Source organism: Tachyglossus aculeatus, chromosome 11 (assembly GCF_015852505.1).
Source record: "Tachyglossus aculeatus isolate mTacAcu1 chromosome 11, mTacAcu1.pri, whole genome shotgun sequence".
NCBI lineage: Eukaryota > Metazoa > Chordata > Mammalia > Monotremata > Tachyglossidae > Tachyglossus > Tachyglossus aculeatus.
Genome location: NC_052076.1, coordinates 5676156 through 5703099, shown reverse-complemented (window position 1 = coordinate 5703099; position 26944 = coordinate 5676156). Strand labels below are relative to the sequence as shown.

The following is a 26944-nucleotide window of genomic DNA, read 5'->3' as shown; positions in this document are numbered from 1 at the left end:
TTGAATGAATGCCCATTGAGCGACCCTCTCAGGGCTAAGGCGATGGGCCCCTTTAGCGGCCCCTCCCCATTGCCCCAATCTTTCCCTCTGACCCTCCCCACAGCACTTGTGTCTATCTGTACGTATTTATTACTCTATTTATTTTATTAATGATGTGTAGATAGCTCTAATTCTATTTATTTTGCTGGTATTGACACCTGTCTACTTGTTTTGTTGTCTATCTCCCCCTTCATGGGTAAGGACCGTCTCTGTTGCCAAATTGTACTTTCCAAGTGCTTAGGACAATGCTCGGCATGCAGTAAGCGCTCAATAAATACCATTGAATGAATGAATGAATGCCCACTGAGCAGCCCTCTCAGGGATGAGGTGATGGGCCCCTTTAGCAGCCCTACCCCATCACCCCCAGTCCTTTCCTCTGCCCTGGCCCTCCCCACAGCACTTGTGTCTCTCTGTACCTATTTATTACTCTATTTTATTAATGATGTTTAGCTCTAATTCTATTTATTCTTCCGGTATTGACACCTGTCTACTTGTTTTGTTGTCTGTCTCCCCCTTCTTGGGTAAGGGCTGTCTCTATCTGTTGCCGAATTGTATTTTCCACGTGCTTAGGACAATGCTCTACACGCAGTAAATGCTCAGTAAATACCATTGAATGAATGAATGAATGAATGCCCGTTGAGCGGCCCTCTCAGGGCTGAGGCGATGGGCCCCTTCATCGCCCCCAACCCTTCCCTCTGCCCTGCCCCTCCCCACAGCACTTGTGCCTATCTGTACCTATTTATTACTCTATTTTATTAGTGATGTTTAGATAGCTCTAATTCTATTTATTCTGCTGGTATTGACACCTGTCTACTTGTTTTGTTGTCTGTCTCCCCCTTCTTGGGTAAGGGCTGTCTCTATCTGTTGCCGAATTGTATTTTCCACGTGCTTAGGGCAATGCTCTGCACGCAGTAAGCGCTCAATAAATACCATTGAATGAATGAATGAATGCCCGTTGAGCGGCCCTCTCAGGGCTGAGGCGATGGGCCCCTTCATCGCCCCCAGTCCTTCCCTCTGCTCCTCCCCACAGCACTTGTGTCTATCTGTACCTATTTATTACTCTATTGATTGTATTAATGATGTGTAGATAGCTCTATTTCTATTTATTCTGCTGGTACTGACACCTATCTACTTGTTTTGTTGTCTGCCTCCCCCTTCTAGGGTGGGGACTGTCTCTGTTGCCGAATTGTACCTTCCAAGTGCTTAGGACAATGCTCTGCACGCAGTTAGCGCTCAATAAGTGCCATTGAATGAATGAATGAATGAATGAATGCCCGTTGAGCGGCCCTCTCAGGGCTGAGGCGATGGGCCCCTTCATCGCCCCCTCTGCCCTGCCCCTCCCCACAGCACTTGTGTCTATCTGTGCCTATTTATTACTCCATTTATTTTATTAATGATGTGTAGATAGCTCTAATTCTATTTATTCTGCTGGTATTGACAACTGTCTACTTGTTGTCTGCTTCCCCCTTCTAGGGTGCGGACTGTCTCTGTTGCCGAACTGTACTTTCCAAGCGCTTAGGACAGTGCTCCTCACCCAGTCAGCGCCCAATAAATAACACTGATTGATTGATTGATTGATTGATTGATTGACTGACTGGCCGTTGAGCGGCCCTCCGACGGCTGAGGCGACGGGGGCGGCCCTCGCGCCTCATGGGCGTTGGCCTCTGTGGCGCGCGCGGGGGGCCCGCGGTGACGTCACTTCCGGCCGGCGCTGGGCGGGGCTCCTCCGGTTACCAAGGCAACGAGAGGGGCCCAGCGGTCGTCCGAGGCAGGGCTCCTCCGGTTACCAAGGCAACGAGCGCGGCCCGGCGGCCGTCCGAGGCGGGGCTCCGCCGGGACCAGGTAAGGACCCCAATCATAAGGATGGTGGGAATGATCATGGTGGCGTTTATTAAGCGCTTACTATGCGCAAAGCACTGTTCTAAGCGCTGGACTTGGTACTGTGGTTCTTCTCTCTATGTGCCAACTACTGATCTAAGCCCTGGGGTAGATACAAGTAAGGTTGAACCCAAGCATAGTGGCTCAGTGGAAAGAGCCCGGGCTTTGGAGTCAGAGGTCATGGGTTCAAATCCCGACTCCTCCAGTTGTCAGCTGGGTGACCTTGGGCAAGTCACAACTTCTTTGTGCCTCAGTTCCCTCATCTGTAAAACGGGGGTGAAGACTCTGAGCCCCCCATGGGACAACCTGATCACCTTGTAACCCCCCCCCAGCGCTTAGAACAGTGCTTTGCACATAGTAAGCGCTTAATAAATACCATTATTATTGTTATCATCCCCATTTTACAGGTGAGAGCGCTTAGTACAGCGCACACGGTAAGCGCTCAATAAATACGATTGATTGATTGAGAGAACTGAGGTCCAGGGAAAGGACTCTCCCAAGGTCACACAGCAGACGTTTGGTGGAGCCAGGATTAGAACCCATGACCTTCTGACTCTCGGGCCCAGGCTCTGGCCACTAAACCACACTAATCCCCATTTTACACCCACTGTTGGGTAGGGACTGTCTCTATATGTTGCCAACTTGGACTTCCCAAGCGCTTAGTACAGTGCTCTGCACACAGTAAGCGCTCAATAAATACAATTGATTGATTTTACAGATGAGGGAACTGAGGCCCAGTGAAGTGACTTGCCCAAGCTCACACAGCGGACGTATGGTGGAGCTGGGATTAGAACCTGTGACCTTCTGACGCCCAGGCTCTGGCCACTAAACCACGCTGATCCCCATTTTACAGATGAAGAAACTGGGGTCCAATGAAGTGACTTGCCCCAGGTCACACAGCACACATGTGGTGGAGGCGGAATTAGAACCCGTGACCTTCTCACTCCCAGGCCCGGGCTCTGGCCACTAAACCACGTTGAGGGCAAGAGATGGGAGGGAGGCATTGGGGGGCTGGAGACAGAGAATTGGCCGGAGGGGTGTAAACTTGAGTCTCCCAGAATTTGGGTTGGTCTTTGTTTTGGTTGTTTTGGTATTTATTAAGCACTAAGAGTGAGAGCCCTGTGTGGGACAGGGACTATGTCCCACCCAATTATCTTGTATCTACCCCAGTGCTTAAAACAGTGCCTGGCACAGAGTAAGTGTTTACTAAATACCACCATCATCCCTTATGTGCCAGACACTGTACCAAGTGCTTTAGAGAAGCAGCGTGGTTCAGTGGAAAGAGCGCGGGCTTTGGAGTCAAAGGTCATGGGTTCAAATCCCTGCTCCGCGAATTGTCAGCTGTGTGCCTTTGGGCAAGTCACTTAACTTCTCTGTGCCTCAGTTACCTCATCTGGAAAATGGGGATTAAGACTGAGCCCCTGTGGGACAAGCTGATCACCTTGTAACGTCCCCAGTGCTTAGAACAGTGATTTGCACATAGTAAGCGCTTAATAAATGCCATCATTATTATTAGTATTAAGTGCTGGGGTAGATACAAACTAATCGGGTTGGGCACAGTCCCTCTCCCACATAATAATAATAATAATAATGTTGGTATTTGTTAAGCGCTTACTATGTGCTAAGCACTGTTCTAAGCGCTGGGATAGATACAAGGTTATTAGGTTGTCCCACTTGGGGCTCACAGTCTTGATCCCCATTTTACAGATGAGGTAACTGAGGCACAGAGAAGTTAAGTGACTTGCCCAAAGTCACACAGCTGACAAGTGGCGGAGTCAGGATTTGAACCCATGACCTCTGACTCCCAAGCCCATGCCCTTTCCACTAAGCCATGCGAGGTTATAAGGTTGTCCCACTTGGGGCTCACAGTCTCAATCCCGATTTTACAGATGAGGTAACTGAGGCACAGAGAATGATAATGATGATTGATGGTATTTGTTAAGTGCTTACTCTGTGTCAAACAGTGTTCTAAGCACTGGGGTAGATACAAGCTAAGCAGGTGGAAGCAGTCCCTGCCCCACGTGGGGCTCACAGTCTGAATCTGCATTTTACAGATGAGGTAACTGAGGCACAGAGAAGTGAAATGACTGGTTCGAAGTCACGTGGCTGATAAGTGATGGAGCCGGGATGAGAACCCAGGCCCGTGCTCTATATACTACGCCACACTGCTTTTAGGAGACTGGTTCCAATTGATTGGAACCAGTTAACTTGTACTTCCCAAGCGAACTTGTACTTCCCAAGCGCTACCTTGTACTTCCCAAGCGCTAACGTGTACTTCCCAAGCGCTTAGTACAGTGCTCTGCACACAGAAAGCGCTCAGTAAATACGATTGATAAATAAATTGGACTGCAGGGCCGCTTAGGCCAGAAATCGGAACCCAGTGGTAATTCATGTGGCCACCAGGCCTGTAGTGCTGTGTGGTGTAGAACGGAATTTGCCTGCCCTTCAAAATCATCATCATCATCATCAATCGTATTTATTGAGCGCTTACTATGTGCAGAGCACTGTACTAAGCGCTTGGGAAGTACAAATTGGCAACATATAGAGACAGTCCCTACCCAACAGTGGGCTCACAGTCTAAAAGGGGGAGACAGAGAACGAAACCAAACATACTAACAAAATAAAATAAATAGAATAGATATGTACAAATAAAATAAAATAAAATTGTCAAAAATATTTGACAATCAGTCTCATTTTGCCCAGGGCCTTCCTTATTCTGCCATCTCATTTCAGAAAAGCTCCCTCAATGTGCACCAATGTGGCCTCTACCAATGTGGCACGGTCACCTCATCCAACAGTCATTGACTCTAAATTCAACGAGGGCAGGGAATGTGTCTGTTTTTTGTTGAACTCTACTCTCCCCAGCGCTTACTTAGTACAGAGCTCTGCACATAGTAAGCGCTCAATAAATACAACCGGCTGACTGACAAGCTGACCTGACGTGTTCCGGGTTTTATTCATTTAAAGTCCATACGGTTGCTAGAAGAGAAAATGTTAACGTGCACCTCATCCATTCTCAGGTCAAAGTCCACAAGAGATGGACTTGGTAAGTTTAAATATCAAAATAGATGTTTGTTTTAATCACCCTCTTTACAAACCGACGGAAAAAAGTTGTAAACTCTGGGACTCTTAATCTATTTTCCCCCACTGCGTCATCAATTTCTAGCCTTGTTATTGTCTAAAATTCTAGTTCAGGATTTGGCAAGGGATTCATTTTTGGAGTTGGCTGTTAGTATGTTTGAGCCACAGATACATTGGATAGTCAAGGGCTTGTGAGATCCATTTTATATTGCAAATCTGATCATTAAAACTTAATCCACATTTCAAGTTGCAGACCGGAGGAGTGAAAGCTGTAAGCCACCATAACCATAATGCATTTCTGTCAGAAAAATGAATTGGAAGTAGAAAAAAGCAGTGAAACTCAAAGAAAAGAAGAATTCCAAACGATATGTACCTATCCAAATGAAAAGAGAGAAAAGCATCATGTTTGTACTCTGCTGAACATCAGCGACCTGTCCCTCGAACAAGAACGATCCATGGATTATATTATTGGCGCTGGCTGGGACGAAGCAGTAAGTTTTCTTTTAAAATTGTCTAAAGGTTTTCACCAATCACAAACCATGAACACCTGTTACATTATTTAAATGTTGGCATTACTAAAAAGTAATCCATGTTACCAAATATATGAGAATACTGAAGTGTAGTTAATAATAAGAAGGAGAGTATTATTTAAGCATTTACTGTGTGCCAAGCACTGTATTCTGTAGTTACAAGATGCTGTGAACACAATGCGCTCTCAGTAAATACCACGGAGGATGATAAGCAAATCAGACACAGTCCCTATCCCACAAGGGGCTCACAGTCTAGGAGGGAGAGAGAAGGGATTATCTAATCCTCATTTTTACAGATGTGGAAACTGAGATACAGAGAAATTAAGTGACTTGCCAAAGGTCACACAGCAGGCAAGGGTCGGAGCCGGGATTGGAACTCGGGTCTCCGGACTCCAGGCTCCGGCTCTTTGCACTGAGATACCCTGCTTCTTGCTACTGACAAAGGAAAGGAAATTTAGACATTCAAGTCTCCCCCTCTAGACTGTAAACTTGTTATGGGCAGGGAACGTGCCTGCTAATTCTGTCGTAATTGTACTCTCCCAAGCGCTTAGAACAGCGCTCTGTACATAGTAAGCGCTCAATAAATACCATTGACTGATTGATTCCGGAAAGTTTCTGCGAATACAGTAGGCCCGGCTGACTGCCCGGCCGATTTACCATCCGAAGACAACAGGCAGAGGATACGTTTTGTCTCTCGTCCTGGCCCGTTACCGAGCCCCCAGTTATTGATGGAGACTCAGGGTGCTTTTGTGCTTCCAGGTACGAGGCTGGGGTAAGGCCTCTCCGACTGCCTGCCTCTGGCCCCGAAGGAAATCCAGAAAAGCCAAAGCAGGAGAAAGCGACAGCCAGTGTTTACTGTGCGTAAATATGGTGCATCCCCCCGGTTCGCATCTCGTCCCCGACCCGCCCAAACCCAACTTAAAAGCAAGGAGCGGGGTCACCCGGGATACAGTGCCCGAAAAGGAACGTGCTCCGTTGCCCAACCAAGAGCCACCCGCCCGCTCCGAGACAGCCACGGGGGAAGCATCCGCCGGCAAGATCGTCTCTTCCCCCCAAAGCCTTGGGGAAAAAAAAAGCCTGCAAATAAAAGAGTACATTTGGCACCCAGAAAAGCCGAAGGCCCCCGAAAGCACTAAGCATAGAGAGCCGAGGAGCCACGAGCCGACCGTCTCTAACCCTAAGCCAGATCCGGGTCTCTCGGACGCTTCCAAACCCGGCCTGGTGCTGCCCCCGCTGAGAGCCGGTCCCCAGAGCAGCCTCGACTCCTCGATCAAGAAGAAGATGGGGACGTTAACCGTCTCTGAGGAGAAAACGCCCGGCCCCGAAAACGCCTGGAGTTACGGTTCGAAAGCAGCCGAACCGAAAGGGGGAAAGGGGACTCTCGACCATTTAAGCGGCGTCCCGGGCCAACGGGTGAAACTGAGCGAAGCGAGCCCGAGGACTTCTTTCTCTTGCGAGCCCACGCCTCCGGGCTGTTGGCCCTGGCCCCTCCTGCCCTACAAGCATTCGACCTCCGTCCCCAACGTGGCCAATGCCGGGAAGATCGACTACCTGACCACCTGGCAGTTTCCTCCCAAACGCCGACTGCAGGGCCTCCGGCCGCAGATCCGCCGGGAGGAGCCCAGAGCGGCCAGCGGCGGCAAAGAGCAGAGTCTCAGTGAGGCCCAGAGAGACAGCGGGTCTCAGGCAGCAGAGGCCCGGCTCCTGGCGGGACAACTCTTTCCTTCCTTGACAGTGAGCAGGGTTATCATCCCCGTCTTGCCTCACAGACTTCTCTGACGTTTTAATGAGACGATATCCGGGCAATAACCCGCTCTGGGCGATTCTCTGTTTTTAGGGTACGAGGTGGAAATGGCAGCTGTTTGTGATCGTTTGGGTTTTTTTTTTACGGTTCGGGGCTCTGAAAATATAGGCATTTAACTTCTTTGGGGGCTTAAGTGAAAAGAGTCTGTAAAACTCTTATTTGTAAACAAATGATTGCCAGTCACACACTGTCTTCTCTCAGACGATCCGAGGTTTCCCAGAGGGGGCCTGCTGAGGGGAAGCACCAGGGAAATTAGCTGGTGAGTATTTCACCCAAGATTAAAAGCGGGATGTGGTCCAGATCTATGCAATCCTCTTCTTCCTGCACTGTGGATTGAGTTTGGCCAAGGAGCAACGTGGCCCAGCACCTATGTTCTAATCCTGGCTCCGCCACTTGTCTGCTGGGTGACCTTGGGTAAGTCACTTCCCTTCCTCTAGTGCAGAAGAGCCAGCGCAGAGGAATCGATAGTGGTGCTGCTTGGGGGGTGGGGAGAGGGCGGGCGTGTCATCATTCACATTCTTTTCTGCCTGTCATGTTACCACTGCGGCACGGAGGGCAATGGGCGAGTAGGAGGGCGGGGGGCAGCAGGTTGCAACACGCACACAAAAGTGAGGTACCCGCACCTGGAGTGACCACAACAGAAGCAGCGTGGCTTAGTGGAAAGAGGACGGGCTTGGGAGTCAGAAGTTGTGGGTTCTAATCCCGGCTCTGCCACTTATCAGCTGTGTGACTTTGGGCAAGTCACTTAACTTCTCCGTGCCTCAGTTCCCTCATCTGTAAAATGGGGATTAAGACTGTAGCCCCACATGGGACAACCTGATTACCTTGTATCTACCCCAGTGCTTAGAATAGTGCTTGGCACAAAAGAAGTGCTTAACAAATAATACCCAGGCTGTGCTGGAAACCCTTGGTGGGAGCCACTACGCCCAACTTAACCATGCCAACGTTTTTAGCCAGCCGGGCCCATCTCCCTGGGGAAATATCTGAGAGGGTCCTTCGGTCAGAAACCTTCACTCCTCTTTTAAAGCCAGGGTGGGAACCCGGATCTCCTGATTCCCGGAGCTGGGTTCTTCTTACTGGGCCCAGAGCAGGGCTAATCGACAGGATAACGGTCACCGGTTCTCAGTCCTTCTACTACTACTGCTACTGCAGAGCCTGGAGGTACTTGGGGATGGGGTGGTGGTGGATATTTACTTAGCGCCTTCAAAGGGGAATTCAATCATTCCGCTTGGATCGTTGACTACTCCTAGTCTAGATTTCCCACATCAATAGTTGTATGGAAGCACAGGCTCTGGGCACTTGCCCAAGTTTATTTATTGGTGGCCCAGGTGGCCCCACCCGGGCCAGATCAAGGGTTTTCAGAGAGGAGGTTCGGGTGCCCAACCTGACTAGAGAATCGTCACCACCGTCAGGATTTATTGAGCTCCTTCAGTCGCCCTGCACTGTACCACGATAAAATTTCCTCAGATCTAAGGTCAGGTCAGTTGGTTAGGGCTTCAGTTCTTCCTGTGGAAAAAAAGAGATAGCAAGTCCTCGATCCTAAAAGGCAAGTAATTCCGCCCGCAATCCCGACCCACCTCAAGTTTTACAGTCAAAATCTAACAAGTGGCTCCCCTCTAAAGGGCATTCCTAACACGTCATCATCCCCTTTCCTGTTGGCTGTTTGCATTTCTTAGACATCCCAGTCCTCGTCAAGTCTCCGCCATCCGAAATCTCCTTTGAGAGGGAGCTGGTTTGATGGTGGGGAGTAGCCCCCGGCCAGCTGGCGGTAGGGAAGTGGAACGCGGTCCAGCTGAATGCCCGTTCGGTCCACTCCTCAAGGGAGGGGGGAGAACCAGCCCTGGGGACTCAACCGCCTTCTACCCTGTGGGCCGAGAGTGATGGGCCGGGCCGCCCTTCTGACCCAGGTCCATCCTGCTCCGGCCCCACACCGGCCACTTACTCTCTCCACTCTCGTAGCGGTCGCGAGGCAGCAGTCTGGAGCTCTGTTCCCACTCCCTCCTTGTCCCCTTAGAGTGAGACACTGCTGTCAGCTGGAAACAAAAAATCAGGGAAACAGCCTAGATAGAGCCCGGACCCGGGAGCCAGGGGGCCTGGGTTCTAATGCCGGCTCTGCCACTTGTCTTAGAACAGTGCTTTGCAAATAGTAAGCGCTTACTAAATGCCATTATTATTATTACTATTATTATTGTCTGCTGCGTGTGACCTTGGACAAGTCGCTTCGCTGGGCCTCAGGTAACTCATCTGTTACATGGGGATTACAATACGATTGATGATGATTAAAACTGTGAGCTCCACGTGGGACACGGACTGTGTCCAACCTGATTAGCTGAGTACAATGCCCAAAGAATGCCATCCAAAAAAAAATGCTTAACAAATACCATAAAAAAAGCTTTGAAAGTATCCCAGCATGGCTCAGTGGAAAGAGCACGGGCTTTGGAGTCAGAGGTCAAGGGTTCAAATCCCAGCTCCGCCAATTGTCAGCTGTGTGACTTTGGGCAAGTCACTTGGGCCTCACTTGCCTCATCTGTAAAATGGGGATTAAGACTGTGAGCCCCCCATGGGACAATCTGATCCCCTTGTAATCGCCCCAGCGCTTAGAACAGTGCTTTGCACATAGTAAGTGCTTAATAAATGCCATTATTATTATTATCCCCTCATCCCAGGCCCTGGGGCAAACAAGCAATTGCTCTTTGGAACCTGTTTTAGTTCCTGTTTCAAGAAAGAAAGGAAGGTGATGAGGTTCTTTTACGCAGGTTTGGGGATTACTGCTTTCATTGGTCTAAACAATAACTAAATCTTCTCCCGATCAATTCACCGCTCAAACCGAAAATCGGGCTTTCCCCTGTGCATTCGATCAGTAGCGCATTTTTCAGACCGTCTAAACCGGAAAGATTCCCAACATTTTCTGTCTGAATTTGGGTGGTGCAGGGGAGGGCGGGAGTCTGGGGGACTGTGTGGACCCCCAGAAGAAGTGATGATGCTGCAGGTTGGGGTTCGGGGGAACAGCTTCAGCCCAAGTCAGGGAAGCAGTGTGGCCTAGTGGACAGAGCACGGGCCTGGGAGCCGGGAGGACCTGGGTTCTAATCCCAGCTTGTCGGGCAAGTCACAGCTTCTCTGGGCCTCAGTTCCTTCATCTGTAAAATGGGGATGAAGACCATGAGTCCCATTTGAGAGAGGGACCGTGTCCAACCTGATTAGCTTGTATCTACCACAGTGCTTGACACACAGTAAGCGCTTAACAAATACCATCATCATAATAATAATTATAGTCAAAGCCCCTGCCTCTCCCACAGGTCTAGCAGGCGCTTAGTCTAGTGTTCTACACACAGTAGACGCTCAATAAATACCACTGAATGACTGTGGAGAATGTATCTACCAACTCTACTTTCCCAAGCGCTTACTACAGTGCTCTGCACAAAGTAAACCCTCAATAAATACGGATTGATTGCCTAGAGGATGGACAGAGAAGCAGCGTGGCTCAGTGGAAAGAGCACGGGCTTTGGAGTCAGAGGTCATGGGTTCAAATCCCGGCTCCGCCACTCGTCAGCTGTGTGACTTTGGGCAAGTCACTTAACTTCTCTGGGCCTCAGTTACCTCGTCTGTAAAATGGGGATTAAGACTGTGAGCCCCACATGGGACAACCTGATCACCTTGTAAATTCCCCAGCGCTTAGAACAGTGCTCGGCACATAGTAAGCGCTTAATAAATGCCATCATTGTTATAATTATTATTATTATTTTACCATATGGCCCAAGGAGAGGGACAAAAGTGGCAGGGCTAGAGGATAGGAGAGGGCCAGGAAAGCAAAGACAGCAGAGGACGTAAGTAGAATCACTCCAAAAGAACCTCCTCCCTCCTCCATCTACCCACCCAAAAGGATGGCCCAGCTGCTTAGAGACTGAGAATAATAATAATAATGATATTTATTAAGCGTTTACTACGTGCCAAGCACTGTTCTAAGCACTGGGGTAGATACAAGGTAATCAGGTTGTCCCACACTGGGCTCACAGTCTTAATCCCCATTTTCCAGATGAGGTAACAGGCACAGAGAAGTTAAGTGACTTGCCCTAAGTCACACGGCTGATAGGCGACGGAGCCGGGATTAGAATCCAGGACCTCGGACTCCCAAGCCCATGCTCTTTCCACTAAGCCACGCTGCTTCAACAACTAAAGAACAAAATATTGCCCGGGGAGGAAATAGATAAGGGAGCCCGGGCAAAGCAAAAATACAAGAATCACGGGGTTGGGGAAGAAGAGATAGACCGGTGACCAAACCAAACGCAGGAAGGGCTTAATAAGAACCAGTGGTTCGGTGTTTGGATTGTCTTTTAACTACTGTATTGGCCTCCCGTCTCTCCCCACTCCAGTCCGTACTTCACTGTGCTGCCCGGATCATTTTTGGACAAAAACATTCAGTCTGTGTTGCCCCCCTCCTCAAGACCCTCCAGCCGTTGCCCATCCAGCTCCGCATCAAACAGAAACTCCTTACCATCGGCTTTTAAAGCACTCAATCACCCTGCCCGCTTCCTATCTCTCCTGCTTCTACCCAGCCTGCACACTTCGCTCCTCTAATAATAATAACAATGATAGCATTTATTAAGCGCTTTCTATGTGCCAAGCACTGTGCCAACCCACTCACCGTACCTCAATCTCATCTATCTCGCTGCCGACCTCTCGCCCACGTCCGGCTCAACCCTGACCCCAGGCTGGGTGATAAAGTGCTCCAGACCCAACGGAGGGAAGGTAAGGGAGAGGAGACTTGAAGAAAACTCGACGAAAGCAGTTTCGTGATTCCGGCTGCTCTTTAATCAGTGCAATTTGGGCTTTTACAGACTGTTCGCTTCCTCTAGGACATATACAGCTAATTGGAGCGGTGTTTCCCCACCGGTCTTCATCCGTAAAAAGCCCTCTTCTAACACGAGCTCCCTGTGCCCGACGGAACCCACCCGTTGGGTGAAGAAAAACCATCTCCGAAACCAAGTCCTTTTTTCAAGCCATCCATCACCGCCCACTTATTTAACAAAAAGGCAGAAACAAACATGCAGTTCTCCTTGGTGTGTACAGGCCTTCAAACTAACGAACGCTTAATCATTAAGGCAGTAACACTCCTACAGAAACAAGGAAAAAATCCAAGTTAAGGCTTTATGGGGCCAGGTGGCGAAATCCATATCCGTACCCATTCCCTCCTTAGCATCACAAGACTTGCTAGTTCCCTCAAGTTCTTTGAGGGAACCTGACTTTATCGTCAGGGAGATTCTCTGCCGGCACTCGGGTCTTTGTAACAAGACTGCAAGAAATCTGAAGGATGCAGCAGCCTCACGCCACGCTCTGTTCATCTGCGATTGTCAGTAGTTTTATCCTCTCGGATTTGTGTTTCAGAAACTCCCGCCGGAGAGGAGGGCCAAAAGACGTTCTCCCTGAACATCTAGCTGCAAAATCCCTGCCACGAAGCACGAATGCTCGCCAATCGGGGCAAAACTAGGAGGGGCCGAATGGATCCCCCCAGACCAGACCCAACATGCACCTCCCGCGACGATGCATTCCCCTTTTCCCCTTCTTTTCGTGAAAAGGGACTGACTGGCCATTTTGAAAAGCCGAAAGCAGGCTTTCGGGTGGATCGAGGCTCTTTGGCCGCCTCGGTTCAAGTAGCCAAGCCCCTGCTGAGGGTGGTTTCTCTTATCTCTTAAGGACGAGGTGGCATCTGAAAATATCCAGCTTTAATCCCCTGAGAGATGGTGTGATAAGATGCACCCTCTCTCCTACGGCCAAGAAGGGGTCCCGGCCGGCGCCACACGGCACTGGGGGGAAATTTCAGCATACTAGAAATGCAGCAAATGAGTAACGCTGTGCAAAACCGCCCGATCTTTCCCTCCCTCAATGAAGAGGGACATACCTTTTAACTCAGCTTCTCCGTACTAAGGTCAAAAAATTCTGTCAAAACCTTCGGGCCTCCGACTTGCACGGTTTTGCCCTCGGCAGTGAGTTTCCGGAACAGAACCACCGGAGGCTGCCCGTTTCCCAGGACCGAAAACCACGCGGCAGGCTCCCAAACAGCTTAAGTAGACGGCGGGGGGGTCCTCTGGGAGATCCCATCCTCCCAGGCGGCGGGACCGGATTCAAGCACACACCCCTGCCGTGTAGTAGTTTTCGACTGCGGGGCTGGAAAGACAGGACCCCCCCCAGCCCCAACCCTGGCCCGCCAAATACGGTACGCTCCACGGGCCACAACAGGACCCTTTAGGAAGCTTCGTCCGAAAAGTAGGTTTTAAAGTGCAAAAAAAAAAAAAAAAGTCTCTAGGTTGGTGTGTTTTGTTTTTAAATTAAGAATCTTGTATTTACAGACCACGGAGTTTTGGAGAGGCCCGAAATCGGTTCGCGGCCCGGGAAGGCCGGAGGGCGGGAAACGTGACGGTGAACGCCAACTTAGCAGGAAGGGGGCCACGGCGGGGAAACCCAAAAACACCGATTTTCCAGCTGCACGTGAGTTACACTTCTGCACGGTCAAGTTTCGACACGACTTCTGGTTGCACACGTAACGGGGGGCAGAGGTCCCCATATCCCCCAGAGGAAGGGTTAAGGACCCGGACTGAACATTCAACAATGAAAGCACCGCCGTTATCCCCTCCGCGGCGGGGTGGGAGGGGATGGGGGGCGGGGAGGGTGGGCATCCGTCCCCGCTGATCCCGCGCCTCAGAACCTCGGGACTGAACGCAGCTCGGCGCACGTCTGCGTCTCCACCGAGCTGAACTGGGACTCCATGGTGTCCAGGAGGAAGTCGTCCATGGCCGTCTGAGTCTCGTTGCTGGTGAGGAACAAACTCCCGAGGGTCTCCAAGCCGCCACCCACGGTCTGAGTCTCCGCGCTGTTCAGCTGGACTTTGCTCTCCGGGGGCGGCCTGGGGCCGCCCCTCGCCGGGTTCGGCCCTTCCGTCTGGGTCTCGGTGTCGGAGGAGTCGGTGCTCACGGAGAAGCTGGACTGCTTCAGGAGGCTGTCCAGGGGCAGGGGGCCGCCGGAGTCTAGGAAGAAATTCAGGTCCGTCTGGGTCTGGGTGTCGAACATCTCCAAGCCGAGGAAGCCGGAACTCCCCCGGCAGCCGAAAGGCGGCGGGATGCCGTCGGCCAGCAGGAAGTCGGTCTGCGTTTCGATGTCCAGCGACTCCAAGACCGGTTCGGGGTGCATGCCGCCCAGCTCGCTCTCCTCCGTCTGCGTCTGGATGTTGGAGGCCGAGAAGAACTCCTCGATGTCAAAATCGATGGCCGGGTTCTGCGGGGGGCCCGGGGCCAGCTGGCCGCAGTCGGGCCCGGCGCCCGACAAAATGCTACGATTATCCAGGGCCTGGCCCGACAGGTTCCCCGTCAAGATGTTCTCCAGGTCGTTGAGCAGATCCATCGTCTGGGTCTGATTGTCCGTCATGGTCTGGGGAGGAAGTAAGTTACCCTGCGCCCCGAAGCTCAGAATGGGGGCCGACTTCACTAGCTCTTGGCTCAGGGTCTTACAGCCGTTTGGGGACAACAAGCCATGGGCCCCGGCTCCGGCGTCCAGAGGGATCGTCCCGTCGCCCGGGGCCGAGACGCCGTACGGCGAGTGGACGCTCTCGAAAAGGTCGCCGCCCATCACGGCTTGGTCCAGGAGCCGACGGTCGTCGGGAGGGGCCTCGGCCGCCCCGGTCGGGTTGGTCTGGGTTTCTCGCGAGACCCCGCACGCCTGGAGACACGCCTGAGCGAAAGCGTCGGTCTGAGCCGCGATGGACGACGTCACCTTGGGGTGGGGCAGGAACGTCTGGGTCTGGACGCTGATGGGAAGGGACACTTGGGAGCCGAAGGTCAGATCCGTCTGAGAGCAGGAAGAGACCGAGGAGTCCGGGGGACCCCACGGAGGTGGCGGGGCGAAGGGCTCGGAGGAACAGGAGACGGCCATCTGGACGTCGGCGGGAGAAATCTTCCTCTCCCGGCAGGCGCCCCCCGGGCCCGGCAAGGCACCGGGAGAGGGGTCTCTCAAGTCGGCTCGCGCCTCGGGGCCGACGGGTTTGCCGGCCACGGCGCTCGCCGCTCTCGGGGCGGACGGGCCGTCTTCGAGGGGGAAGGCCTCGGCGTCCAGCTCCGCTAGCACGGTCCCCACCGGCAGCGGGAGAAGGCGGACGGCGTTCACCACCGGGCCCTGGTTTTCCAGGCCCACCAGCAACGGCTGCCCCGAGGGGTCGGCGGCCGGCACCAGGATCGGCAGGTGAGAGAACTGCACGATGGGGACTTTCAGCAACGCCACCCTGGGCCTCGGCAGAAGCGGCTTCGGCGCGCCCCGCGCTGGGGTGAGACCCCGCTTCTTGACGTGAGGCCCGCACGGGCCTTCGAACGGAGCCTCCTGCTTGACCTCCGAGGGCTCCGGCCCTTGAGGGTCTGGCGGGGGGCTTCCCGTGCTGACCGGGGCGGAGTCCGTCGCCTTGGCTGAGGCTGGCGGGGGCGGCCCCGAGCTCTCCATCTTCCTCTTCTTACTAGGCGGGTCCCTGGCACCGTCGCGGGAAGGATCGGAAAATGAAGGTAAATAAGAGTATTCCCTCAGGTAACACTTCCCCGTCCCCCATTACGGCTGTCCTCTAAGGCAACTGTTCCTAGCCCACTGTTGGGTAGGGACTGTCTCTATATGTTGCCAATTTGTACTTCCCAAGCGCTTAGTCCAGTGCTCTGCACACAGCAAGCGCTCAATAAATACGATTGATGATGATGATGATGAAAATGACGGTATGTGTGAAGCGCTTACTAGGAGCGAAGCACTGTTCAAGCACTGGGGGAGACACCAGGTCATCGGCTTGTCCCCCGTGGGGCTCATAATCTTCAACCCCATCTTACAGATGAGGGAACTGAGGCCCAGAGAAGAATAATAATAATGATGATGATGGCATCTGTTAAGTGCTTACTATGTGCAATGCACTGTTCTAAGTGCTGGGGTGGGGGGGGGTTTACAAGGTAATTAGGTTGTCCCACGGGGGGCTCACAGTCTTCATCCCCATTTTCCAGATGAGGCAACTGAGGCACAGAGAGGTGAAGTGACTTGCCCAAGGTCACACAGCTGACGAGTGGCGGAGCCGGGATTAGAACCCACGACCTCTGTCTCCCAAACCCGGGCTCTTTCCGCTAAGCCAAGCTGGATGTGCCGGCAGGAGTGGCAGCAGCTTTTATTGAGCACTCTCTGGTGCACTCCGCTTTTTTTTTAAAATATGGCATTTGTTAAGCGCTTACAATGGGCCAGGTGCTGTACTAAGCGCTGGATTAGATACAAGGTAATCAGGTAGGACACAGTGCGTGTCCCACCTGGGGCTCACGGTCTTCACCCCCATTTTACAGGTGAGTCAGTCAGTCGAATTTATTGAGTGCTTACTGTGTGCAGAGCACTGTTCTAAGCGCTTGGGAGAGTACGATACAACAAGAAACACACACATTCCCTGCCGTCAGTGAGCCTGCAGTACAGAGGGGGGATGAAGTAACTGAGGTCCAAAGAACGATAACAAGTAATAATAATCCCACCTCCCCCACATGTCTGCTGTGTGACCTTGGGCAAGTCGCTTCACTTCTCTGTGCCTCAGTTCCCTCATCTGTAAAATGGGGATTAAGACTGTGAGCCCCACGTGGGACAACCTCATCTCCTTGTGTTCCCCCCAGCGCTTAGAACAGTGCTTTGCACATAGTAAGCACTTAATAAATACCAACATTATTATTATTATTATTATTAACTGTGGGATCTGTCAGGTGCTTACTATGTGCCAGGCACCGTACTAAGCGCTGGGGTAGACTCAAGCTAATCAGGTTGGACACAGTCCATGTCCCACCTTGGACTCCCAGTCCTTATCCCCATTTTACAGATGAGGGAGCTGAGGCTCAGAAAAGTGAAGTGGCTTGTCCAAGGTCACACAGCAGACAAGCGGTGGAGCCGGGATTAGAACCCAGGTCCTCGGAGTCCCGGGGCTGTGGCTTTCCACTAGGCCTTGCGGTTGCCTCCCCGGGAGGAGGCTTCCCGGAGGCCATCGATGGGGGCGAGGGAGGCGGCCGATCCCTGCCTGCCTCTGCATCAGACAGAAGGTCCTCACCGCTGGCTTGAAACCACTCCACCACCTCGCCCCCTCCCATCTCACCTCGCTAGGCTCCTTCTACAACCCAGCCCGCGCACTTGGCTCTCTAATGCCAACCTTCTCACTGAACCTCCATCTCAGCCATCTCGCCGCTGATCTCTTGCCCACATCCTGCCTCGGGCCTGGAACGCCCACCCTCCTCCTATCCGACAGACGCCGCCTTCTCTCCTTCCCCAGCCCAGCCCGCACCCTCCGCTCCTCCGCCGCTAATCTCCTCACCGTACCTCGTTCTCGCCTGTCCCGCCACCGACCCCCGGCCCACGTCATCCCCCGGGCCTGGAATGCCCTCCCTCTGCCCATCCGCCAAGCTCGCTCTCTTCCTCCCTTCAAGGCCCCACTGAGAGCTCACCTCCTCCAGGAGGCCTTCCCAGACTGAGCCCCTTCCTTCCTCTCCCCCTCGTCCCCCTCTCCATCCCCCCATCTTACCGCCTTCCCTTCCCCACAGCACCTGTATATATGTTTGTACATATTTATTACTCTATTTATTTTACTTGTACATATCTATTCTATTTATTTTATTTTGTTAGTATGTTTGGTTTTGTTCTCTGTCTCCCTCTTTTAGACTGTGAGCCCACTGTTGGGTAGGGACTGTCTCTATATGTTGCCAGCTTGTACTTTCCAAGTGCTTAGTACAGTGCTCTGCACACAGTAAGCGCTCAATAAATACGATTGATTGATTGATTGATTGGACATGTTCCCTGCCCATCATGAGTCCCCCGTCACAGACTCTGAGCTCGTTGTGGTCAGGGAAGGTGTCTGTTTATTGTTGTACTGTACTCTCCCAGGAGCTTAGTGCAGTGCTCTGTACACAGTAAATTCATTCTTTCATTCATTCAGTCGTATTTATTGAGCGCTTTATTGAGCGTATTTATTTATATATGGTTGTACATATTTATTACTCTATTTATTTATTTTACTAGTACATATCTATCCTATTTATTTTATTTTGTTGGTATGTTTGGTTTTGTTCTCTGTCTCCCCCTTTTAGACTGTGAGCCCACTGTTGGGTAGGGACCGTCTCTATGTGTTGCCAATCTGTACTTCCCAAGCGCTTAGTGCAGTGCTCTGCACATAGGAAGCGCTCAATAAATACGATTGATGATGATGATGACGCCTCTCCCCCCAGCTTCAAAGCCTTGCTGAAGACCCATCTCCTCCAAGAGGCCTTCCCTCACTAAGCCCTCCTTTCCTCTTCTCCCTCTCCTGCGTCGCCCTGACTCGCTCCCTTTCTTCATCCCGCCTTCCAACCCCACACCGCTTACGTCCAGATCTGCCACTGATTGACTTATATGTCCGTCTCCCCCCTCTAGACTGGAAGTTCACCGTGGGCAGGGACTGTCCTTTTATATTATTCCGTTTTACTCTCCCAAGCGCTCAGCACGGTGCCGAGCACACGGTAAGCACTCAGTAAGTCCGACCGCCCGCGGGGGCTCACCGGTGCTCCGCGGGGAGCTCGTGTCCGGTTCGGTAGACGTGGGACAGCAGGGCCGTCCTGCTGGCGTACGGGCAGCCGCACGTGCACTGGAAAGTCTTGCCGCAGTCCTCCGCGTGCCGCTTCAGGTCCCACTCCGTGCCGTACGAGTTGCTGCATTTCGTACACTTGTGCTTCTTCTCGGCGTGCATTTTCATAAAGTGCTGCGGGGGGAGTGGGGGGGACAACCAAATCGGGTAGTTACCATTAAGAGAACTCAACAAAGGACTGCCGGGGTGCCCCTTCCTTTCCTAGATCAGAGAAACCGAGGAAAAATACCTGTTTGACCAGAGAAAACTGGGAAAACGGCCTGTTGGGGCCTCGGGGACACCCTTCGATCGGACAGCAGTAGAACTTGGGTGTGCTTTTCAAATCTTTCCTTATGGTGGGATTGACGATGCCATCCTGTAAGAGAGATGTTGAAAGCCAATATTTTTAAAGCAAGTTAACACACTCAGGATACGGGTTTCGGTTTCTTTGCAGATTACTGGTTGCTTTTATTCCTGCCTTGGGATCTAAATGGATAGGTAGATATTCTCATCGTCATCAGTGGTATTTATGGAGCGCTTTCTGTGTGCAGAGCACTGTACTGAGCGCCTGGGAGAGTACGATACAGAGTTGGTAGACCAGCTCCCTGCCCACAACGAGCTTACAGACTAGAGGGTAGATGCAAGATCCTTTTTGGACTTTCTCTGTGCATTCCCCTCAGTGGGTGCTCAAGAAATACCCCGGCCGCTACGGCCCTGCTTTCCTTTTTAACCAAATGCATCAGGGACAAAATACAAATCGGCTCTTTACCGCAGCACCCCACACGGATCTTTTCAGCTAGACTTGTTCCTGCAACCAGGCGAGGCCAGAGAGTAAAAAGACCAAAACGTCACGCGCAAGGTGCAAAAGGGTTTAGCCGTGATACTCATTCACTACTGAAGGCTGGGCATGGACGTTTTGTCCTCGGCTACCTGGACGGTTTGTTGTTCTCGCTAACGGCTAACTGTCTATCAAGGGTGATGTTTCAATCAATCAATCAATCAAACATATTTATTGAGCGCTTACTGTGTGCAGAGCACTGTACTAAGTGCTTGGGAAGTACAAGTTGGCAACAGTGGGCTCACAGTCTAAAAGGGGGAGACAGAGAACAAAACCAAACATACTAACAAAATAAAATAAATAGAATAGATATGTACAGGTAAAATAAATAAACAGAGTAATAAATATGTACAAACACATATACATATATACAGGTGCTATGGGGAAGGGAAGGAGGTAAGATGGGGGGATGGAGAGGGGAACGAGGGGGAGAGGAAGGAAGGGGTTTCGGATTCATCCTTGTGCACAGAGAAAGAAGGTGAGGAGAAACATGCAAGAAAATGTAATGTTTCCGTGACTCATTTTGTGGATCACTGATCTGTCATTTTCAAAGGCCAGAAAATTCTCCTCTTCTCTGCCAAACTGCGAATGTTCTCAGAAAGGAAAACACAACCCTTCTCTCTGCCAGAGGTGATTCAGTTGTTCTTCAGTTTATACTAAAAGGGATTTGGGCTGGAGACAAGGAAGAACTCCGATTAGAACCTAAAGGACTAAAACTGTGTTCGTCCTCGGAAGACATCCATCGCTCTCAACCGGCGTCATCTTTTCCTTATAATCCCCTTTGTACAAGCACATTCAGTAATGATGGTAGTGGATTAGGTGTTTCTGTTTTCCTTCGAACACACCTAATCAAAGGGAAGTTCTTAATGTCTGGTTTTTTTTCCCCCTGGGCAGTCTATCAGCTGGGCCATCCCCTGCCTGGTAGAGATCTGGCCCCACGGTTCGTGCCACTGGTCCCCGTGGCTTGGATGGGTGCCCAGGTTCACGGGGAAATGGGAGGAAGAGAGCAGGTAAAGGGTTCCCTCAGAAAAATGTTCTAGCTTCTCTGGATTTCTGCAAAGAACCATTTCTTTGATGGGGGGGGTGGTCCAAATAAAACCACTATTTTGGGTGTCCTTATGATGCCATTATGCTGTTATGAACCCTAAGTAGCAGATCCAGCATAAGACATCCGACATAATACAACCTTCCGGTTCAGCAAAAGGGGGTATCTGGGGTTTAGGGGCACCTTCGAAGACCATCACCCCCAATTCTGAAAATCCGGCTCAGCCAAGTGGGTGTCTGCTGTTTCAGGGCCCCTTCGAGGGCCATCCCGTCACACCCAACCCAAAAATTCCATAACTTACACATACATGAATATCCGTTAAAACACAGGAATGTTCATGGGATGGCTACAGGGTGATGGGGGGGGGGGGGTCGGTCCCCCTGAAATGGCTCGTTCCAACAGCTATGGCCGTAACGGCTGCAAATAGCTGCAATTTAGATTATTTTGGGGTACATCCAGACGGTGCTGGCAAACGGGGCGCTCCCATCCCATACGGCAGGACACGCCAACGCCTGGTCTATGATGGGGTAACGTGACCAGCAGGACCATTGCGTGGTCCGGTGTGGGCGAAGAGCGGGGAGGTGATGAGGTTGGGATCCTGTGGGTACCCCTCCAGCCCCCACTAATTGGGATGGAGAAGTGTAATGGGAGGAGACCGGATGAGGAAGGTTAAGGAAATGGACTTTAAGACTCTATTTTTTTTCCTTATGGTATTAGTTAAGCGCATACTATGTGTCAAACACAGCTCCAAGCGCTGGGGTAGATACCAGTTAGTGAGGTTGGACACGATCCCTGTCCCTCATGGGGCTCTCAGTCTAAGCAGGAGGGAGAACTGAGGCACGGGGAAGTTAAGTGATTTGCCCAAAGTCACAGAGCAAGCAACTGGTAGAGCCAGGATTAGAACCTGAGTCCTTTGACTCTCAGGCCTGTGCTCTTTCCACTAAGCCATGCCGTACTGTATTCATTCATTCATTCAATCGTATTTATTGAGCGCTCACTGTGTGCAGAGCACTGGACTAAATGCTTGGGAGCGAACAATTCAGCAACAGATAGAGACAATCCCTACCCCACAATGGGCTCACGGTCTAGAAGGGGGAGATAGACGACAAAACAGAACAAGGAGACAGGTGGATTGTCCTCCATTCATTCATTCATTCATTCAATCGTATTTATTGAGCGCTGTGTGCAGGGCACTGTACTAAGCGCTTGGGAAGTACAAGTTGGCAACATATAGAGACAGTCCCTACCCAACAGCGGGCTCACAGTCTAGAAGGGACAGTCTTCCGTTGGACTGTCTCCTCCCAAGCGCTCAGTCCACTGCTCTGTCTGCTGGGTGACCCTGGGCAAGTCACTTGGCTTCTCTGGGCCTCAGTTCCCTCGTCTGTAAAATGGGGGTGAAGACTGGGAGCCCCGTGGGGGTAAACCTGATGACCTTGGATCTACCCTGGAGCTTAGAACAGTGCTTGGCACATAGTAAGTGCTCAGCAAATGCTATCATTATTATTAGTGGAGGGATGGAGGGATTCTAGACCGTGAGCCTGTTGTTGGGTAGGGACCGTCTCTATACGTTGCCGACTTGTACTTCCCAAGCGCTTAGTACAGTGCTCTGCACACAGTAAGTGCTCAATACATACGATTGAATGAATGATGGAGGGATAAAGGGATGGAGAGATGAAGGGATGGAGGAATGGAGAGTTGAAGGGATGGGGGAGTGGAGAGATGAAGGGATGGGGGATGGAGAGAATGAAGGGATAACAATAATAATAATAATGTTGGTATTTGTTAAGCGCTTACTATGTGCAAAGCACTGTTCTAAGCGCTGGGGGGAACACAAGGAGATGAGGTTGTCCCATGTGGGGCTCACAGTCTTAATCCCCATTTTACAGATGAGGGAACCGAGGCACAGAGAAGTGAAGAGACTTGCCCAAGGTCACACAGCAGACATCATCATCATCAATCGTATTTATTGAGGGCTTACTAAGCGCTTGGGAAGTACAAGTTGGCAACATATAGAGACAGTCCCTACAGATATGTGGGGGAGGTGGGATTCGAACCCATGACCTCTGCCTCCCAAGCCCGCGCTCTTTCCACTGAGCGGATGGAGAGATGGAGGGATGGAGAGATGGGATGGAGGGATGGAGGATTGGGAGACGAAGGGATGGGGAGATGCAGGGATGAAAGATGGAGGGATGAAGGGATGGAGGATTGGGAGATGGAGGGATGGAGAGATGAAGGGATGGGGAGATGAAGGGATGGAGGATGGAGGATTGGGAGATGAAGGGATGGGGAGATGGAGGGATGAAAGATGGAGGGATGAAGGGATGGGGGATTGGGAGATGGAGGGATGGAGAGATGAAGGGATGGGGGATTGGGAGATGAAGCGATGGGGAGATGAAGGGATGGAGGATGGAGGATTGGGAGACGAAGGGATGGGGAGATGGAGGGATGAAAGATGGAGGGATGAAGGGATGGGGGATTGGGAGATGGAGGGATGGAGAGATGAAGGGATGGAGGATTGGGAGATGGAGGGATGGGGAGATGAAGGGATGGAGAGATGACGGGATGACTGTGGGCTGGAGGGCAGAGGGTCTGGGTCTGGGGGGGAGGCCCCCGTGTCCCTGGCTCCGTCGGTCGGTCGGTCGGTCGGTCGGTCTGTCGGTCGGTCTGTCGGTCGGTCGGTCTGTCGGTCTGTCGGTCTGTCGGTCGGTCTGTCGGTCGGTCTGTCGGTGGGCCGGCCGTCCGGACGGACCTGGAGGCGGTGGCTCTTGACGAGGTGCATGTTGAGCGCGGGCCCGTTGGGCAGGACCTTTCCGCAGCCGCGCACGGTGCACAGGATGTTGGTGCGCACCGCCCGGGACAGCTCGCTCACCGACGGATGGATCAGCTCCGCCGCCGCCGCGGGCCCCCCCGCCGCCATCGGCCCCCTGGGGCCGGCCCCCCCCCCGCCGCGCCGCCATCGGCCCCCTGGGGCCGGCCCCCCCCGCCGCCGCCGCCGCCGCCGCCGCCGCCGCCATCGGCCCCCGACGCTTCCGGGACCGGCCGGCCCGGAGGACATCGCCCACGGTCACCACACGGCCCGGACCCGGCCCCCGCCCCCTCCGTGACGTCACGACCCGCCTGCCCCCTTCTGCGCAGGCTCCGGAGGCCCTGATCGATAGTAATGAGAGGGGCCGCCCCTCCCTCCGTGACGTCACACCCCGCCTGCCCTCTTCTGCGCGTGCTCCGGGGGCCCTGATGGCTAGTAATAAAAGAGGGCCCGGCCCCCTCCCCGTGACGTCACACCCCCTGCCCGCTTCTGCGCGTGCTCCGGAGGCCCTGATGGATAGTAATGAGAGGGGCCGCCCCTCCCTCCGTGACGTCACACCCCGCCTGCCCTTCGCTGCGCAGGCTCCGGAGGCCCTGATGGATAGTAATGAGGGCCCGGCCCCCTCCCCGTGACGTCACACCCCGCCTGCCCTCTTCTGCGCGTGCTCCGCAGGCCCTGATGGATAGTAATGAGAGGGCCCGCCCCCCTCCGTGACGTCACACCCCGCCTGCCCTTCTCTGCGCAGGCTCCGGAGGCCCTGACGGATAATAATGAGAGGGCCCGGCCCCCCCCCTCCGTGACGTCACACCGCGCCTGCCCCCTTCTGCGCGTGCTCCGGAGGCCCTGAGGGATAGTAATGAAAGGGCCCGGCCCCCTCTCCGTGACGTCACGCCCCGCCTGCCCTCTCTTCTGCGCGTGCTCCGAGTCATCATCATCATCATCAATCGTATTTATTGAGCGCTTACTGTGTGCAGAGCACTGTACTAAGCGCTTGGGAAGTACAAGTTGGCAACATATAGAGACAGTCTCTACCCAGCAGTGGGCTCACAGTCTAAAAGGGGGAGACACAAAACAAAACCAAACATACTAACAAAATAAAATAAATAGAATAGATATGTACAAGTAAAATAAATAAATAAATGGAGTAATATGTACAAACATCTATACATATATACAGGTGCTGTGGGGAAGGGAAGGAGGTAGGATGGGGGGATGGAGAGGGGGACGAGGGGGAGAGGAAGGAAAGGGCTTAGTGTGGGAAGGCCTCCTGGAGGAGGTGAGCTCTCAGTAGGGCCTTGAAGGGAGGAAGAGAGCGAGCTTGGCGGATGGGCAGAGGGATTGGGGGCATTCCAGGCCCGGGGGATGACGTGGGCTGGGGGTCGATGGCGGGACAGGCGAGAACGAGGTAAGGGGAGGAGATTAGCGGCAGAGGAGCAGAGGGTGCGGGCTGGGATGGAGAAGGACAGAAGGGAGGTGAGGTAGGAGGGGGCCAGGGGATAGACAGCCTTGAAGCCCAGGGTGAGGAGTCCCCAGCCGGAGGCCCTGATGGCTAGTAATAAGAGGGCCCGGCCCCCTCTCCGTGACGTCACACCACGCCTGCCCTCTCTTCTGCGCGTGCTCCGGATCCCCGGCCGGAGGCCCGCCCCCTAATGGATATTAATAACAGGACCCGGCCCCCGCTTCCGTGACGCCACACCCCGCCTGCCCTCTTCTGCGCGTGCTACGGAACCCCGGCCGGAGGCCCGCCCTCTGATGGATATTAATGAGGGCCCGGCCCCCCTCCGTGACGTCACACCCCGCCTGCCCTCTTCTGTGCGTGCTCCGGATCCCCAGCCGGGGTCCTGTGCGTGCTCCGGATCCCCAGCCGGGGTCCTGGTGGGTATTAATGAGAGGGCCCGGCTCCCCCATCCGTGACGTCACAGCCCTAATACCCTCTTCTGCGCATGCTCCGGATCTCTGGCCGGAGGCCCGCCCCCTGATGGATATTAATGAGCGGGCCCGACCCCCCCCCCCCGTGACGTCACAACCCACCCGCCCTCTTCTGCGCATGCACCGGAGCCCAGGGCCGGGGCGGGGCGGCCCGCTCCTGATGAATAATGAATATTAATGATGGTCCCCGCCCCTTCCGTGACGTCACAGCCCGCCAGCGTTCTTCTGCGCATGCTCCGGCGCCTACGCCTCCTCTCGTGGACCGGAGCGACTTGCCCTTCGTCCGTGGTATTTACTGAGCGCTCACCGGTGGGGGGCGGGGGGGCGGGGCCGAGTGGAAAGAGCCCGGATTTAGGGAGTCACAGGGCGTGGGTTCGAATCCCGCCTCCGCCACTTGTCTGCTGGGTGACCTTGGGTAGGGACTGTCTCCATATGTTGCCAACTTGGACTTCCCAAGCGCTTAGTACAGTGCTCTGCACACAGTAAGCGCTCAATAAATACGATTCAATGAATGAATGAATGAAGTCACTTCGCTTCTCTGGGCCTCAGTTCCCTCATCTGTAAAATGGGGATTCATTCATGGCTCAATAAATACGATTGAATGGATGAAGGAACGAATGAATGAAGTAAGTCACTCCGCTTCCCTGGGCCTCAGTTCCCTCATCTGTAAAATGGGGATTCATTCATGGCTCAATAAATACGATTGAATGAATGAAGGAACGAATGAATTGTCACTTCGCTTCTCTGGGCCTCACTTCCCTCATCTGTAAAATGGGATTTCATTCATGGCTCAATAAATACGATTGAATGGATGAAGGAACGAATGAATGAAGTAAGTCACTCCGCTTCTCTGGGCCTCAGTTCCCTCATCTGTAAAATGGGGATTCATTCATGGCTCAATAAATACGATTGAATGGATGAATGAAGAAACGAATGAATGAAGTAAGTCACTTCGCTTCTCTGGGCCTCAGTTCCCTCATCTGTAAAATGGGGATTCATTCATGGCTCAGTAAATACGATTGAATGGATGAAGGAACAAATGAATGAAGTCACTCCGCTTCTCTGGGCCTCAGTTCCCTCATCTGTAAAATGGGGATTCATTCATGGCTCAATAAATACGATTGAATGAATGAAGGAACGAATGAATGAAGTAAGTCACTCCGCTTCTCTGGGCCTCAGTTCTCTCATCTGTAAAATGGGGATTCATTCATGGCTCAATAAATACGATTGAATGGATGAAGGAACAAATGAATGAAGTCACTCCGCTTCTCTGGGCCTCAGTTCCCTCATCTGTAAAATGGGGATTCATTCATGGCTCAATAAATACGATTGAATGAATGAAGGAACGAATGAATGAAGTAAGTCACTCCG

At 52.6% G+C, this 26944-nt stretch overlaps 2 protein-coding genes and 1 long non-coding RNA gene across 4 annotated transcripts; 1 reads left to right on the top strand and 2 right to left on the bottom strand.

The window, feature by feature from the left end:
- Positions 1 to 1813: 1813 nt before the first annotated feature.
- C11H16orf46 (chromosome 11 C16orf46 homolog) lies at positions 1814 to 7454 on the top strand. Of its 2 annotated transcripts, none has more exons than XM_038754427.1 (3): positions 1814 to 1881; positions 5246 to 5489; positions 6288 to 7454. In XM_038754427.1, the coding sequence occupies exons 2-3, from the start codon at positions 5289 to 5291 to the stop codon at positions 7305 to 7307; spliced, it is 1221 nt and encodes a 406-aa protein (XP_038610355.1). In that variant the 5' UTR covers positions 1814 to 1881; positions 5246 to 5288; the 3' UTR covers positions 7308 to 7454. The 2 variants fall into 2 exon arrangements, with proteins under 2 accessions (XP_038610355.1, XP_038610356.1); XM_038754428.1 differs by having other exon boundaries at positions 1857 to 1881; positions 5252 to 5489.
- Positions 7455 to 12118: 4664 nt separating this feature from the next.
- Positions 12119 to 13964, bottom strand: LOC119934576. Its single transcript, XR_005452972.1, has 2 exons — positions 13229 to 13964; positions 12119 to 12443 (listed from the first exon to the last, which is right to left on the bottom strand). It is a non-coding gene; the product is annotated as an uncharacterized LOC119934576 (long non-coding RNA).
- A 27-nt stretch (positions 13965 to 13991) lies between these two features.
- On the bottom strand, positions 13992 to 23714 carry ATMIN (ATM interactor). Its single transcript, XM_038754107.1, has 4 exons — positions 23588 to 23714; positions 19206 to 19331; positions 18891 to 19090; positions 13992 to 15835 (listed from the first exon to the last, which is right to left on the bottom strand). Exons 1-4 carry the CDS (start codon positions 23615 to 23617, stop codon positions 14026 to 14028), a joined length of 2166 nt encoding a protein of 721 aa, XP_038610035.1. The 5' UTR covers positions 23618 to 23714; the 3' UTR covers positions 13992 to 14025.
- Positions 23715 to 26944: the final 3230 nt, after the last annotated feature.

Excerpts from the sequence above, each read along its gene's own strand:
- C11H16orf46 (XM_038754427.1), top strand. The coding sequence starts at position 5,289 with ATGCATTTCTGTCAGAAAAATGAATTGGAAGTAGAAAAAAGCAGTGAA. Across the intron at positions 5,490-6,287 it reads GCGCTGGCTGGGACGAAGCA|GTACGAGGCTGGGGTAAGGC; the intron begins GTAAGTTTTCTT and ends TTGTGCTTCCAG.
- ATMIN (XM_038754107.1), bottom strand. The coding sequence starts at position 23,617 with ATGCACCTCGTCAAGAGCCACCGCCTCCAG. Across the intron at positions 19,332-23,587 it reads TCAAGAGCCACCGCCTCCAG|GATGGCATCGTCAATCCCAC; the intron begins GTCCGTCCGGAC and ends TCTCTCTTACAG. Across the intron at positions 19,091-19,205 it reads AGTTTTCTCTGGTCAAACAG|CACTTTATGAAAATGCACGC; the intron begins GTATTTTTCCTC and ends CTCCCCCCGCAG.